This window comes from Haliotis cracherodii, unplaced genomic scaffold (assembly GCF_022045235.1).
Source record: "Haliotis cracherodii isolate W230 unplaced genomic scaffold, xgHalCrac1.p SCAF_12, whole genome shotgun sequence".
Lineage (NCBI taxonomy): Eukaryota > Metazoa > Mollusca > Gastropoda > Lepetellida > Haliotidae > Haliotis > Haliotis cracherodii.
In genome coordinates this window covers 44,692,116-44,706,124 of record NW_027266267.1, presented here as the reverse complement: position 1 = coordinate 44,706,124, position 14,009 = coordinate 44,692,116, and the positions used below count along the sequence as shown (strand labels likewise).

Sequence of the window (14,009 nt, the reverse complement as noted above, 5' to 3'; positions counted from 1 at the left end):
AGGTAGTATAGCCTTGTGATAATTGTACCCAGGTAGTATAGCCTTCTGAAAATTGTACCCAGGTAGTATAGCCCTCTGATCATTGTACTGATGTAGTATAGCCTGCTTATAATTGTACCCAGGTAGTATAGCCCTCTGATCATTGTACTTAGGTAGTATAACCTTTTGATCATTGTACCCAGGTAGTATAGCCTTATGATATACTCAGGTAGTATAGCCTTTTGATCACTGTACCCAAGTAGTATAGCCTTCTGATCATTGTAGCGATGTAGCACAGCCTGTTAATCATTGTACACAGGTAATGAAGCCTGCTGTTCATTGTACTTGGATAGTATTACAAGGACATGCTCATGACATATGTTACGGGAGGAGAAATTTGAGTGAAAGTGGGAAACATTCCTTAAATGTTCTTCACTGTAGCCTCTGACCTTATACATAGGTCACTCGCGACCCTATCACATCGCGGACCCAACCTATGAGTGACAATGCCGTCCATGGCTCAAAAGCAGATCCTTCCTGAATTTGGTTGTACCCAAAAAATGTTCAGGCTGTGACAGTGCAGATGCCAGTGACCCTCCAAGTGACTTTTCAGGTGAAGTATTGACTTGACTTTGAATGTGTTTGTGATGGGGCCGGATACGTTCACTTTTTCGTGATCACCTGGCATCATCACTATTTGATCGTGATTCATAAATACATGCTCATTGCGTAGTCGGAATCATTCACTCGACTCTGTATTTGTAATGGATTTCTTATGAATATAGTGATATTCTGCCACAATATTTTCAGTTGATGACCAAATGCATTTCAATTTTTTAGCCTAATTAATTCAAGAATTTGGTTATTCTTGCTTGGAATCTCATATTACTAATTCGGCGTCGTTATAAAAATGAACCTTGCCTATTTTTGCATAATTGTACAGTGTTTCTTCTCAGATACCCTGAACTTCAAAAGGTTCGCTGGCCATCATCGCTCCATCCTAATTCTTGAGAGAAATATCTACGATACCAAGTGAAAAGATATATAATATAATTTAACATTGTTCAGAGTTGACCACTTCATTCTACGTGCCAAGAACAGATTATCGTTATCGAATTGGGATAGATAAATTACTTTCTTTGTATATAAATAAAACGCAACACCCTGTCCCCATGTAGCAAACATCACTAGTGTCACTTTGTTCTCCTTGAGGCCATACCTATCAGCAATAGACAGGGAATTTGAAGATCGGTTTTACCATTGACTCCAACTTGTGATTGGCCCCTTTCTGAATAAGTATTCTAAGCACAGCCTTATGTCCTCTGTGTGCTGCAATCATGGCTGGGGTGCGACCATAGGCATCTTGACTGTTGATGTCCACAATGTTCTGTGCGATAACATACTTGACTATCTCAACATTTCCTCCAACACAGGCCATATTCAGGATGTTATCACCAACATCATTGACAATTCTCAGATCAGCCCCATTGTTAACAAGCAAGTCAAACACAGCCTTTCTTCCCTTATATGCTGCAATCACTGCTGGAGTGCGACCGTAGTCATTCCGACTGTTGATGTCCACAATGTTCTGTGTGAGGAGGTACTTGACTATCTCCACATTTCCTCCAAAACAGGCCAAATGAAGGACGTTGTTTTTGTCATCACTCAATAGTGACAGATCTGCCCCTTCTTTTACAAATAAGTCAAAAACTTTCTTATTGTTGGAAAATGCTGTCTTCATTACTGGCGTGCAACCTTCCTGTTTTCTGTTGATGTCCACATTGCCCTGTGTCAGGAGGTACTTGATTATCTCAATATTTTCACCTTCACAGGCCAAAATAAGGATGTCATCTTCGTTATTATTCAGAAGTGATAGATCTGCACCTGCCTCCACAAGAACGTCAAAGACACCATTATCACCGTTAGACGCAGCAATCATTATTGGCGTAGTCCCTTCATCATCCCGACTGTTGATGGCCACAATGTTCTGTGTGAGGACATACTTGACTATCTCAATATTTCCTCCCTCACAAGCAAAATGAAGGATGCTGGCATCTGTATTATCCAATAACGACAAGTCGGCACCTTTTCTGACGAGTAGGTCAAACACTTCTCTATGTCCTTCCACTGCTGCAATCATCACCGCTGTCATCCCGCCCTTCGTCATTGAGTTGATGTTTGCTCCGGGATCAGACAAAATGGATTTGACTCGGCTCAAATCTCCCTTCTCACAGGCATCAACGAGATCAGTGTTGGAATACTCTTGCGTTTGATGCTCTATTTCTGTAGGAAGACATGACATTTGCACAATAAAAGAAATATCCGATGTCAAGAAAAGTAATGTATGTGTTAAAAAATAATATAGTAATTATCGATATTTTCTGCAACGAATTCCTACAGTTCAGTATTTGAGGCAGGGCGTCAATGAAATGAAAAATTGAAATAAGCGTTGGACCATTTCAGGCATCATCCTTTGTTGACGATTTTACTTGCCTTTGCATGTGTTTGCGATGGGTACAACAGGTGGGTCAGGATACCCTCACCTTTCCGAGAATACCTGGGATCATTACTTTTTGATTGTGAATCAAGAACAGTTGGAATCGTACAATAAACTTAAGAAGCGAATGGAATTGATGTCACTATTTCAAAACCAAAAATGTATTACGTCGCGAAAAATGTTTCATATTTTAATTGTTACAATGTAATTAGATCACATTCGTGTAAAACCACCCCCTCATAGCATGGATCTTGTTGCAGATCCGATCAGAAGTTACTCTCTCTGTACTTGATGGCTGAAGAGTTCATGACATTTATTATTCAGCTGTTTTGATTTTACCTGGTGAGCAACAGTGCCTTGGTGCGTTGGTAAAAAAAGTGAAGAAATATTACGCTGATTCTAAATGTCTTGATGTACTACTACTACCACTACTACTACTACTACTACTACTACTACTACTACTACTATATATATGCAAGATGCAATGGCGGGCTGCAAGTAACACGAAAGCACAAACGAAAGCAAAAACGCACAAACAGCCATGGAATTTCTGTGGAACTATCATTCTATACTCACACGCAAAAGAAAAGTCGAGTATGCAGTATACATGGTATTTATTTTCAACAGTAGAGACAAGAAATACTAATAGGGCAAGATTGACAAACATCTGACTGAAGACAGTTTAATGGATTAAAAGGCAGATGACATAATGGGTTTTTTTCAAATGTTAAGGGCTTACACAGTTTCGGGCCAATACCCAAAACGTCAGTCAATACCTGGTGTGACCACCATTAGCATTGATCACTGCCACACATCTGTACATTGAGTGGATCAGATTTGTGAAGGCCCTAGGGATCCTCCTGTACACATACAGAGCAGCTTTTCCTAGTTAATCGGCAGTTGTAGGGTCTGGGCGCACATTGTGCAGACGCCTTTGAACCTCATCCCAAAAGGGGCTTAGGGCTGGCCACGGTAGAACGCGGATGTTGTAGCTCTGGCACCATTGGGACGAGCGTTGTCCTGCTGGAAAATGTGTTGTTGATGTGTTGCAAAAAATGGAACAACGTGGGGTCTGATCACTTGGTCGATATACCGCTGAGCAGTGACGCCGTGTCCCCGACCTTGACCAACATTCAGAAAGCACATGGGTTCAAGTCTCGCATTAAGTCCAATCCCTGCCCATATCATGACGCTGGGTCCACATCGTGGATCCCTTTCCACAACGTTTCTGTCAGCGAAACGATCACCTCGACGCCGCCAAATTCTGACTCTTCCGTCTGAATGGGAGACACAAAAGCGACTTTCAACAGAGAAGATGACAAGCCTCCACTCACAATGACACCAATTGCGATGACCCTGAGCCCATTGAAGTCGTGCTTCTCGATGCCGTGGTTGGAGAACAGGACGACGTGCTGGTCGGCGACATCTGAGGTTGTTGGAACGGAGACATCGGATCACAGTGTCCCGCCTAATGTGTCGATTATGTGTTCCTATGGACTGTCGAGCACTTTCACATGCAGTGAAGAAAAGATGTCGTTTGTGTTGACGGGTAATCTGCCGATCTTGTCGAGGTGTGGTGACCCTAGGACGATCGCTCCGATGAAGGTCATCTGTGGTCTGTGTAGCATTGTATCGATGCAGGAGACGGGGTAAATTGTGGTTATGTTAACGTTGACAGACTCTCCAGCTTATAAGCGTCCGATAACCTGGTTTCTCTGAATCTGAGTTAGGCGTGGCATTGTTGACCAAGGAGTCGTAGGTCCAAGAATCGGCCACAGTTTTATACCAACTAAAACTCGTATCAATTTATGATTCCGTGTTTGTTACCTATTTGCTTAAAACCACTTGCGTTACTTTTGCGTGTAAGTATACATAGCATACAAAAATGAACATAATCGGGCAACGAGATGCGGTGCTTTCACAATGGTGGGGCCTCAGACGACAGAAAACACGACAGATTCAATACCACTAGCGCTAAGCGAATGAGCTTTAGTGACTTGAATGAATGAATGGAGTTAGCTGCCGTACCTGCGGAAAATTCAAACGGAGCCAAAGCCCTGCCGACTCGGCTCACGTTGAGATGGGGCGGGCCCCAGCCAGGTGCAGCATATCTGCGTGAGATGGGCGCATCGCCTCGGCTTGTGTTGCCCACGGTGCAGACGTGAAACCGAGCTGTGATTGGGACGGTGGCGCCGACTCGGCTTGTGAAGGGAATGGCGGGGACGGGTCCGCCCAAGACGGCAACACCAACTCCGACTCCGCTTGAGTTGAGATTGGTGGACATCGCCGCTACGAAATTTCGTATGCCGGAGTGTCCCATTGTGTTTCAAACCCATTTCCGACCTCGTTTTCAAAGTGTTTGCGTGTACTAATGCCGTCAAAAGTAAGGCACCGCTACGAAACTGGCGTGTACCGGAGCGTCCCAGGGTGTTCTTATCCCATTTCCGATCTCGTCCATGTTCGAATCCACAAATGGTTTTCTTGTACTAATGCTGTCAAAAGTAAAACACCGCTTGTGGGAACATCGCCACTACGAAATTGGCCGATACCGTAGTGTCCTTGGGTTTTCTAACCCCATTTCCCACTTCGTCTATGTTCGAATTTCATCAAAAGCCATCAAAAGTAAGGCACCGGAGCACTTGGCAATTGGGAAGCAAAAGACATGCATCAACAAAGTCAGCGAGTCTGACCACCCGATCCCATCAGCCTGATTTTTCTTTCAAGAAATAACACCTTGCAACAAGCAATTTTTGTGGCAGGCAATTTCTGTTTTTTTTAACAATTGTAATTAATTATAAATTTTGTGTGTATGTGCGTGTGTGTGTGCTTGTACTCGTCCAGACTAATGTCGATTTTATAATGCTAGCCCAGCAGCCCCTTAATGCCGAGTGCCAAGCAGGGTAACAACAAGTACTATCTTTGAACGTCTTGTGGTATAACGCGACCAGGGATCAAACCCACGACCTTCCGCTTTCCGAGCAGATGCTCTATACACTAGACCACGGAAACGGCCAGTCCCCCAGTGGACAGGACTGTATACACGATAGACCATAAAAACTGACGACCAAAAGAAACTGTATCACTTTAAAATATTAATAACACAAAATCAAACTTAATTGATGCTAAACAAAATCCAAACACAAGAATGCTCTATGCAGATAGTGACACACATCCACATTTTGGGGTAGAACATGCGACAAAATGACACCCGAACTGCTGGGACACCCGAAACTAAACGTGCAATAAGGATTTACAGATGTCAGACAATCACACTGATACAAACATACACCACAGAAATGCCACGGCTGACACCCGAACAACGGGTCCTGGGTATGATACAGATGGGAGCTACCCATGCCCACATTGCTAGAACTTTTGGTTGCTCCAGTGTTACCGTAACTAACCTGATGCAACGCTACAGAAAGACCGGGCAGATATCAGATAGGCCAAGAACAGGCAGACCCAGGGTAACTACGCCTAATGAAGACCGGTACTTGCGTACTTTGCATCTCCGAAATCGATTTCTACACGAGCAATAAGGGCAGACATCAGACAGGCCCCAGACGTGTGCCCTGTAGAACACCTCGGGATTTCATGGATCATCGTCTTCGACAGCGACTACATCCTCCATCCAGCTGATAAGAACTGGTGCAGGCCTTCCAAGGAGAATGGCGACGTATCTCTCATGACGTCCTCATGATCAGGCAACTGATTTTTCTGTGCGTGGGGGAGTTTTGGCGTCTCTTGGCGCAGGGGGTGGTCATACACGCTATTAATGTGATGTGTCATTGAACTTGGGTTATTTTAGATGTGTGTGCGTGCCCTTTGTCCATTACTTTGAAACCTTGGTTTTACTATCCCACCTCATGGTGGATGCCGATATCGGATCCTGTACAACATTCATTTTAAATATTGATTTCGTTGAGATTTTAACAGTCACTAAAGCAACGAAATACTCAAATAAACTTAACACAAAGCAGAAAAGGCATCCAAAATGTTTTCACAGAAATATGAAGCTATTGGGATGGTGTCCCCTGGGCACGCCAGATCGTGGGATCGAATCACGGTTTCTAGGTTTGTCAGTACTATACCCAAGCTCGTAGGTTTCACCAAAGTCGTCGACGTCTGAGAACTGCATCCTTTCGGCTTTCCTCCGTCGTTAAGCTGACACGCTTTGATATAACTGGAATACTGTTCGAAGTGGCGTTAAATCAAACACACTCACTCACTGTTTGGGAGGAGAGACTGCTGAATATGTCATCGGCACGAACTCTTGAAATCTTGCATAGTATGTTTACATTATGATGGAATGGTTGGTTTGGTTTGTTGTTTAACACCGCACTCAGCAATATTCCATCTATATGAAGGCGGTCTGTACATAATCGAGTCTGGACAAGACAATCCAGTGATTAATATCATGAGAATCGATCCACGCATTGTGTTGGTTGGCTGGTTGGTTTGTTGTTTAACGCCGCACTCAGCAATATTCCAGCTATATGACGGCGGTCTGTAAATAATTGAGTCTGGACCAGACAATCCAGTGATTAATATTGTCAACGCGCATGTGTTTACGGGGAAATTAGCTCAGATTGAAGACGAAGAATACGTTGAGTCCAAACTTTTTTTTAGTCGGCAATAAAACAAAATACCATTAGAAATATGTCGAGCGGAGATTACAACTCAACAAGTACAAGTGAAGTCCAGCAAGCAGGCGTATCCTACTCGCGACTGTACATACAGGTGCTGTCGGAATACCAGACTAACTAACAGTAAAGATGTAAACATATATATACACTATTGGACAACAATAGACAGACAAAGAGACAATAGCGTTGCCCTTGACATGGGGCTTATGGATGTGATTACAGACACGGCCCGGGGAAAATGGATTAAGGCTATAAATGTCATAATGTGAAATGCTGCGTTAGACAATGGTTCAACTGACCGCCGTTACGCATGGATTACATCATGTTAAAATAGTTCAGATTTCCTAAACAATATACTGTACAAAAAGGGTTGTTGTTCAGAAGCTACAATTCTTTAACATTGCGTTGTCCAGAGTGCAGTTAAGTCACTCTGTGACAATATCATGAACATCAATCCATGCAATTGGGATTTATGACGTGCATCAACCAAGTCAGCGAGCCTGACCACCCGATCCCGTTAGTCGCCTTTTACGACAAGCATATTCGCCTTTTACGGCAAGCATGGGTTGCTGAAGACCTATTCTATCCCGGATCTCCACGGGTCTGTGATGGAATGGACAAGACTGTTACAATTGTTACATATAAAATATGAATAGAAATTTTCAGTTTTAGTTTCGACCGAAAACCGAGTGTTTTCCTACATAATTATGTTAAATAAAGCAACGGAACCTGTTCTATAATCATAAGAAATACCATTGTGCTATTCAGACTATTACACAAGTACTATTTGATATCACTATCAAATAGTGATGAGACAACATGAGCGTATCCGTCACAAAACGCATGCAAAGACAAGTTAACTAAAGTTTTGAGGTGAACAACACAGGAGCATATGGTACAATTTGTATGGTCATGGACAGAGTCATCCCTTCATCAGTCATGCCTTCATACCATGTCAGCCAATCAAAATTAAATCACCAGTCAGCCGTTGCTTGAAAGTAAGGATTCTGTTTAAGGAATTATTTCACGTCCAACTCTCTCACATTTGTGTAATAAGAACTATTACTCTCTGATTCATGAGAACATTTTACGATATTTACCTTTCACACACACAGTGTTGCCGGTTCGAGTCTCCAGGCACGTCATGTTTGGGCAAGTCTTCAGTTGACAGGAGCCAGCTCGGACCTAAAACAGAAGTAAGTAGGACACATGTTTTGATCATAATATTTCATCTGTTTAGTTCTCTTGCAAATATATGCTCTGCAAAAAAACCAACAACAACAAAATACTCAAATATACTCAAATACAAAAGTTCCCGTGACACCAATATTTTAGTGTATTTTTCAAACAAGTAAAGTTTGGTTTTTAATATTGTATTACATGTATGGAAGCAAGTCACAAAAACGCAACTGCTACAGAAATGCATGCATTCCATGCAAAAGTTGACTTTTATGGAAGCCCCATGCATTTCACAACCCAAGAATGGGTATAAAAACATGTGTGTTAACGGGATTAGAATCGTGCTGACAACCACTCCGAAAACAACAAAATTACGCAATTATTCAACATTACGAAATGCCACGCCTATCCGAAAATGAGTGTCTGCGAGCCATTGGTATGCTTGAAGCAGGATCGAGTCAACTTGATGTTGCAAGACAATTTAACGTCCACAGAAACACCATTTGATGTTTATGGCAACGCTGGCAACAGATGAATGCAGTCAGAGACCATCCTCGGAGTGGTAGGCCACGCGTAACAAATAATCGACAAGACAACTGGATGCGAACAACACACCTACGAAATCGATTCCAGCCAGCAACAGTGACTGCAAGAAGCATCCCTGGCCTTCGACGAATATCTTCACAAACCGTACGCCGTCGCCTCAGATGTGCAAGGATTGTCGCCATAAGACCCGCCAGGCGTCCCATTTTGACAGGAAACCACCGTCAAACACGTCTATAGTGGTGCAGACAGCGTCTACGCTGGACAGCCATGCAGTTGGGACGTTCTATTCAATGTCGAGTCTCGTTTTCAACTCAGCCACAGCGATGGACGGATTCGAGTGTACCGACGTCGGGATAAACGTTACGCCAATCATTGTGTCTGGAAGAAGATTGGTTCGGGGGCGGCAGCGTTATGGTATGGGGTGGCATTACAGCAAGACAGAGGACCAGCTTGATAGTGGTGGAGGGAAAGCTAAATGGACAGCTCTACCGCGACGAGATCATCGGCCCTGTTGTTCTTTCGTTTTTGCGTCGTCATGGTCCAGGAGTTACCTTTCAACATGACAACGCCCGTCCTCATATTGCACGACTTGTTCAGGATTCTCTTCAACAAAACAACGTGAATTTCATCGCCTGTCGGCTCGCTCCCCTGATTCTCACCAATCGCGCACATGTGTGATGAGATGGATCGGCGCCTTCGACGTCAACCACGTGTTCCACAGACACTCCAGGAACTTCGAAACATACTCCAGCAGATATGGACAGATATCCCACAGCACCTTGTGCGACGCCTGGTCCATTCCATGAGAAGAAGATGTGTTGTTTGCATCGCAACCAGAGGTGGACACACATGCTATTGATTTGTAAATTGGCATTTTGGCATGTTCATGTTTTTTTAATGAAATCACGTATTTTCTGAAGTCAGTATCACAAATTCAACCATTTGAACAATTACAGGAGTCTTTTATCTGTTGCATACCGAAATTGTTTCAGATTTGGTAAAAAACATAACTTTGCATTAAATCTTATTCAATGTCACAAGAACCTTTGTTGTTCAGTATATATTCTATATACCAGTGAAGGAGATGACTACCCTTATCATCACGCTACCACCACCAAGTCTGGACACTCCCTGTATGCAGTTTCGTGCATAACGCTCACGATGACCATACTTGTTGCTAAATCTGTCACACACACACACACCGTTATGATAACCTCTGTTTGCTGATATTTAATATGTACGTATTGTAAAATATTTACGATATTTTAAACGTCCAATTCGATGCATGCAATGCAATGTAAACATAAGTGCGGGTGCACAAAGGCAGTTATAGTCATAGTTATAGTGCGATAGATATAGGGGAATGGTAGGAGGGTGTATGTATGTAAGCACGAATACCGATGCATGAGGGCGGATATAGTTATTGTTCGATGGATGTTGGGAATGGTGGGGGGATGGATTATGTATGTAAGCATGCGCATGGATCCATGATGGCTGACGTAGACATAATGGTGGGGAAAGAAGAATGCGATGTGCGTGCGTGCGTGCGTGCGTGCGTGCGTGCGTGCGTGCGTGCGTGCGTGCGTGCGTGCGTGCGTGCGTTGTGATACGAGGGTTGGCGAACATGTTGTGAGGTGATTGTGTAAGTAAGTTAAGTGGGTGAGGATGTGGCAGGTATGAGTGTTGATACATGCAGACTTGGGGTTGGGGGACATGGTGTGCCTGTTCTGATGTCTTTTGTTTCACTCACTTGTAGTGTTTTCTTCTACTCAAAAAAATGTTTTACGGATTTTAATGACTGAACATGCAGTGTCACAAAGGTCATACTGACCGGGCATTCTACATATCTACCCGACCTACGTAGCCATTTTTATGCTGTACATTTCTTCTACTTCTTCTTCTTCACACACACACACACACACACACACACACACACACACACACACACACACACACACACACACACACACACACACACATTCATATTAATTGTTTCATTAAATGTATCATCGAGTATCAGTATGAAAATAGAAATAACTGCCTTTGTTCCGTAAATCACACCAAGTTTCAGCTTTCGCCTCTTCCTTTGTGGAATGAGGTTTCACATTTGTTAAATGATCTCTCTTATCTGTCTGTACCATCAACTTAACTGCCCTCACCCCCTGCAGTTTTCCCGTCCCATATTGCCCACAAGGAGGACTACGGCCCTCCCTCAGTCATACCGTGCCTAGCATAATATGTTGTGTTGCCTTGCTGTGGCCAAACATTTTGTAATAATTTGGCAAACTTTGATATGTAAACAGCAAATATAATTCAGTTTTATTTCAACAAAAATGGAAAAAATCCTACTTATTTTGTGGATACCATAACAATAAATCAAACCAATAGATCGTTTGAGCTAGCATGAATATCAAAAATAATTAGCAAGTCGAAAGTCATAATTCCCACTGTTGGTCCCACGTGAAATGTTCTTAATGAATACTGTAAATCATGAAATTAACGCAATAATAAGTCAGCACATTAATGCGAGTATAGAACACTGGCTTAAAATGCGTCATGACATTTATGAGAGTAGCCTTGCAAAAATCCCCGTAGACTCACAATTCAATAATGTAGTATTGGCTGATAGACGTTCGACCGAATAATATCATTTGCTCACTTCAACTATTCATCTAATTTCCATTAATGTATGTTACATGGTTAATATGTTCATGGGCTTCATCACTGAATGTACAGTTTTGCGGACTACTTCAGTTGAGGATACGTAACATAAATAATGATATTATTATGCTATTATCATTATTATTCCTTCAGATTATTAAAAAAGTTATTATGTTTTCATATTAAACATAGAGAAAGAGGTATGGAGATTGTGGAAGATAGTTTTAGTACAGGAATTGTTAACATAATTCTAAAAGATATTATGTTTTCTTTGTTTGTTGTTTAATGCCACACGCAGCAACTTAAGGATATTACAACATACATACATTTAGGTTCAGTTGTATTTTTAAATTTGTTTTATTTTGCAAATGTTACAGAGACCTGATAAGTGAAATAAAAATGTATAGTCGCTATTCTTAAAAGTATGAATATGTTAGCTTTATCAACCAGAAATATTGCACACCAAAGGATAATCATATATCATGACACTATTCTGCGTCGAAGTCAACGATATTTGTGTATGCTATTGCTACATGATTGGCTATGGCACGGATACGTCATGATAAAGCAATGAGACATTGATATTTGATGATATAATATAGCTACGCGATACGCAAAGAACAAAGAATGAAGCGATATTTATTTCACGATAAATCATTGTTCTATCATGACGTCATTTATGGAGATTCGAACATGCACTCGCAACTTGAAAACGTCGTAAATTTGACCTTATTTTTTAGAGGTATGTGTCTAGTGAATTGTTTCCAATAGATGTAGCTGGGGAAGGTAGATAAAGGCAGTGCCCGAACAATCGCATCCGAAAGTGACAGCGAAATGTCAATCGGTACTGGGAGAAAAGGTACAGATAATAGACGAGAAAATTGTTAGAATATGACCAAAGACCCAAAGAAAGACCCAATTCAAACCCTCCTGTTCATAAAATGGATTTACCTGGCATGGCCGCGGTCGGATTCTATTCAAGGAATCATCTTTATTTAAGTACGGGTAAATATTTTAAAACGTGTACTTTTGCCTAATTTAACGCCCTTAAAAAAGGCTGTAAATAATGTTGATATCTCATATAGAAATAAACGAGTCGTGGTCGTTGTTTATCGTACAATAAACAACGACCACGACTCGTTTGTTTCTTAATTACATGACCATATACACTAGCATTATATCTTTTCATGTTTATCAGTCAACAAAAGCGACGTAAGCATTTCCATTACCATAAGAAACCCTTGCCAAAAGTAGCGCCAACTGCACGATTACAACAAGACCAGGAGCATGTTTCATGATTCACCATAAAAATGATGACACTGGATGCTCGCAAAAACGCGAGCTCATTACGATCCACTAGTGGCACCCGCCACAAACACATGCAAAGGCAAGCAAATTGTTCACCCGAAGAGGCAGAGAATTGCATCAAACATCATTTTGGTCATTGATATGTCAAACCTGGAAATGTCGTCTACAAGTCCAACACAAAGCCCAAGCAAGGACCCTAATCCTTTAAACCCGCCTAAAGTTCTGTTAATTACATAGTTTTTACATTTTCCCCTAACCTTAAGTAATCTATACTAGTTCTGAAGTAAATCGTATATACCCGTATGAATCGTCTTATGTCATTTATTGCCGATAAACAGAATATGCACACTTTCTGACAGTAATGTGTGATAAGTCACGCACCAAACCAATACTCTCGATATACAAGCTGCGCTTACTTCAAAAAAACTAATTGGTTAACAAGATACGTTTATTAAAGTGCCATGCTTCCCCGATGTGTTATCATTTCAATTTGTAATAATGACATAAATACTTAACACTCATCTTTCAATATTTTTCAAGGTTGGGTTATCACGAACATATTTGAATATATACAACAGTTGTACTTGCTTATTTTTATACTTAAAAGCATCAGGTTTGTCTGTCACACAGACCCCGAAACAAATATGTCCAGTACAGCCCAATATTTGGCAAAATTAAGAAGGACTCGCGGCTCCTTTTTATCATATTTTATAACTATTGTTTAATAACTGTTTTCTTCTGTCAAATATGTTCCTTTCAGAGATTAGATGTTATTCTAGCATCAGGTCTGTGGTACGTTCACTACATCAGCGTTGACATTAAAACGATATTTACATATAAATACATACAGAGGAAATGCTTAGCAATTACCTTTTAAGGAAGAGTGCAGGACGTCTTGCTTTATACATATATATCTGGACATATATGTAATATATAATTTAATTCATTTGTATTTTGACACATATCGATAGGAACATGGAGAGTCTGTCTGAAGTTATATAGACATGCATGGGATCTTTTGGATAGAGGCCTGGGCAGAAGGGAAAACCTGTTTACACCCATCAGATTCAAGTCACTACTTCTCTCTTCAAACGAAAATGAAATACGAAAAATGTCGGAAGTGTTTCTTCTTAATCCTTCTAATTTTCTATTTAGATACATGTTTTAACTTTAAAGTAATTATATGTATCTCA

General features: G+C 41.4%; 1 protein-coding gene across 1 annotated transcript; it reads right to left on the bottom strand.

Annotated features, from left to right (window-relative positions):
- Nucleotides 1-1,201: 1,201 nt before the first annotated feature.
- LOC139457434 (serine/threonine-protein phosphatase 6 regulatory ankyrin repeat subunit C-like) lies at nt 1,202-2,281 on the bottom strand. The gene has a single exon (XM_071238831.1). The coding sequence runs from the start codon at nt 2,279-2,281 to the stop codon at nt 1,202-1,204; it is 1,080 nt and encodes a 359-aa protein (XP_071094932.1).
- Between the last annotated feature and the right edge of the window lie 11,728 nt (nt 2,282-14,009).

What these genes read in the sequence shown, in the direction of transcription:
- LOC139457434 (XM_071238831.1), bottom strand. Translation starts at nt 2,281, where the DNA reads ATGTCATGTCTTCCTACAGAAATAGAGCATCAAACGCAAGAGTATTCC.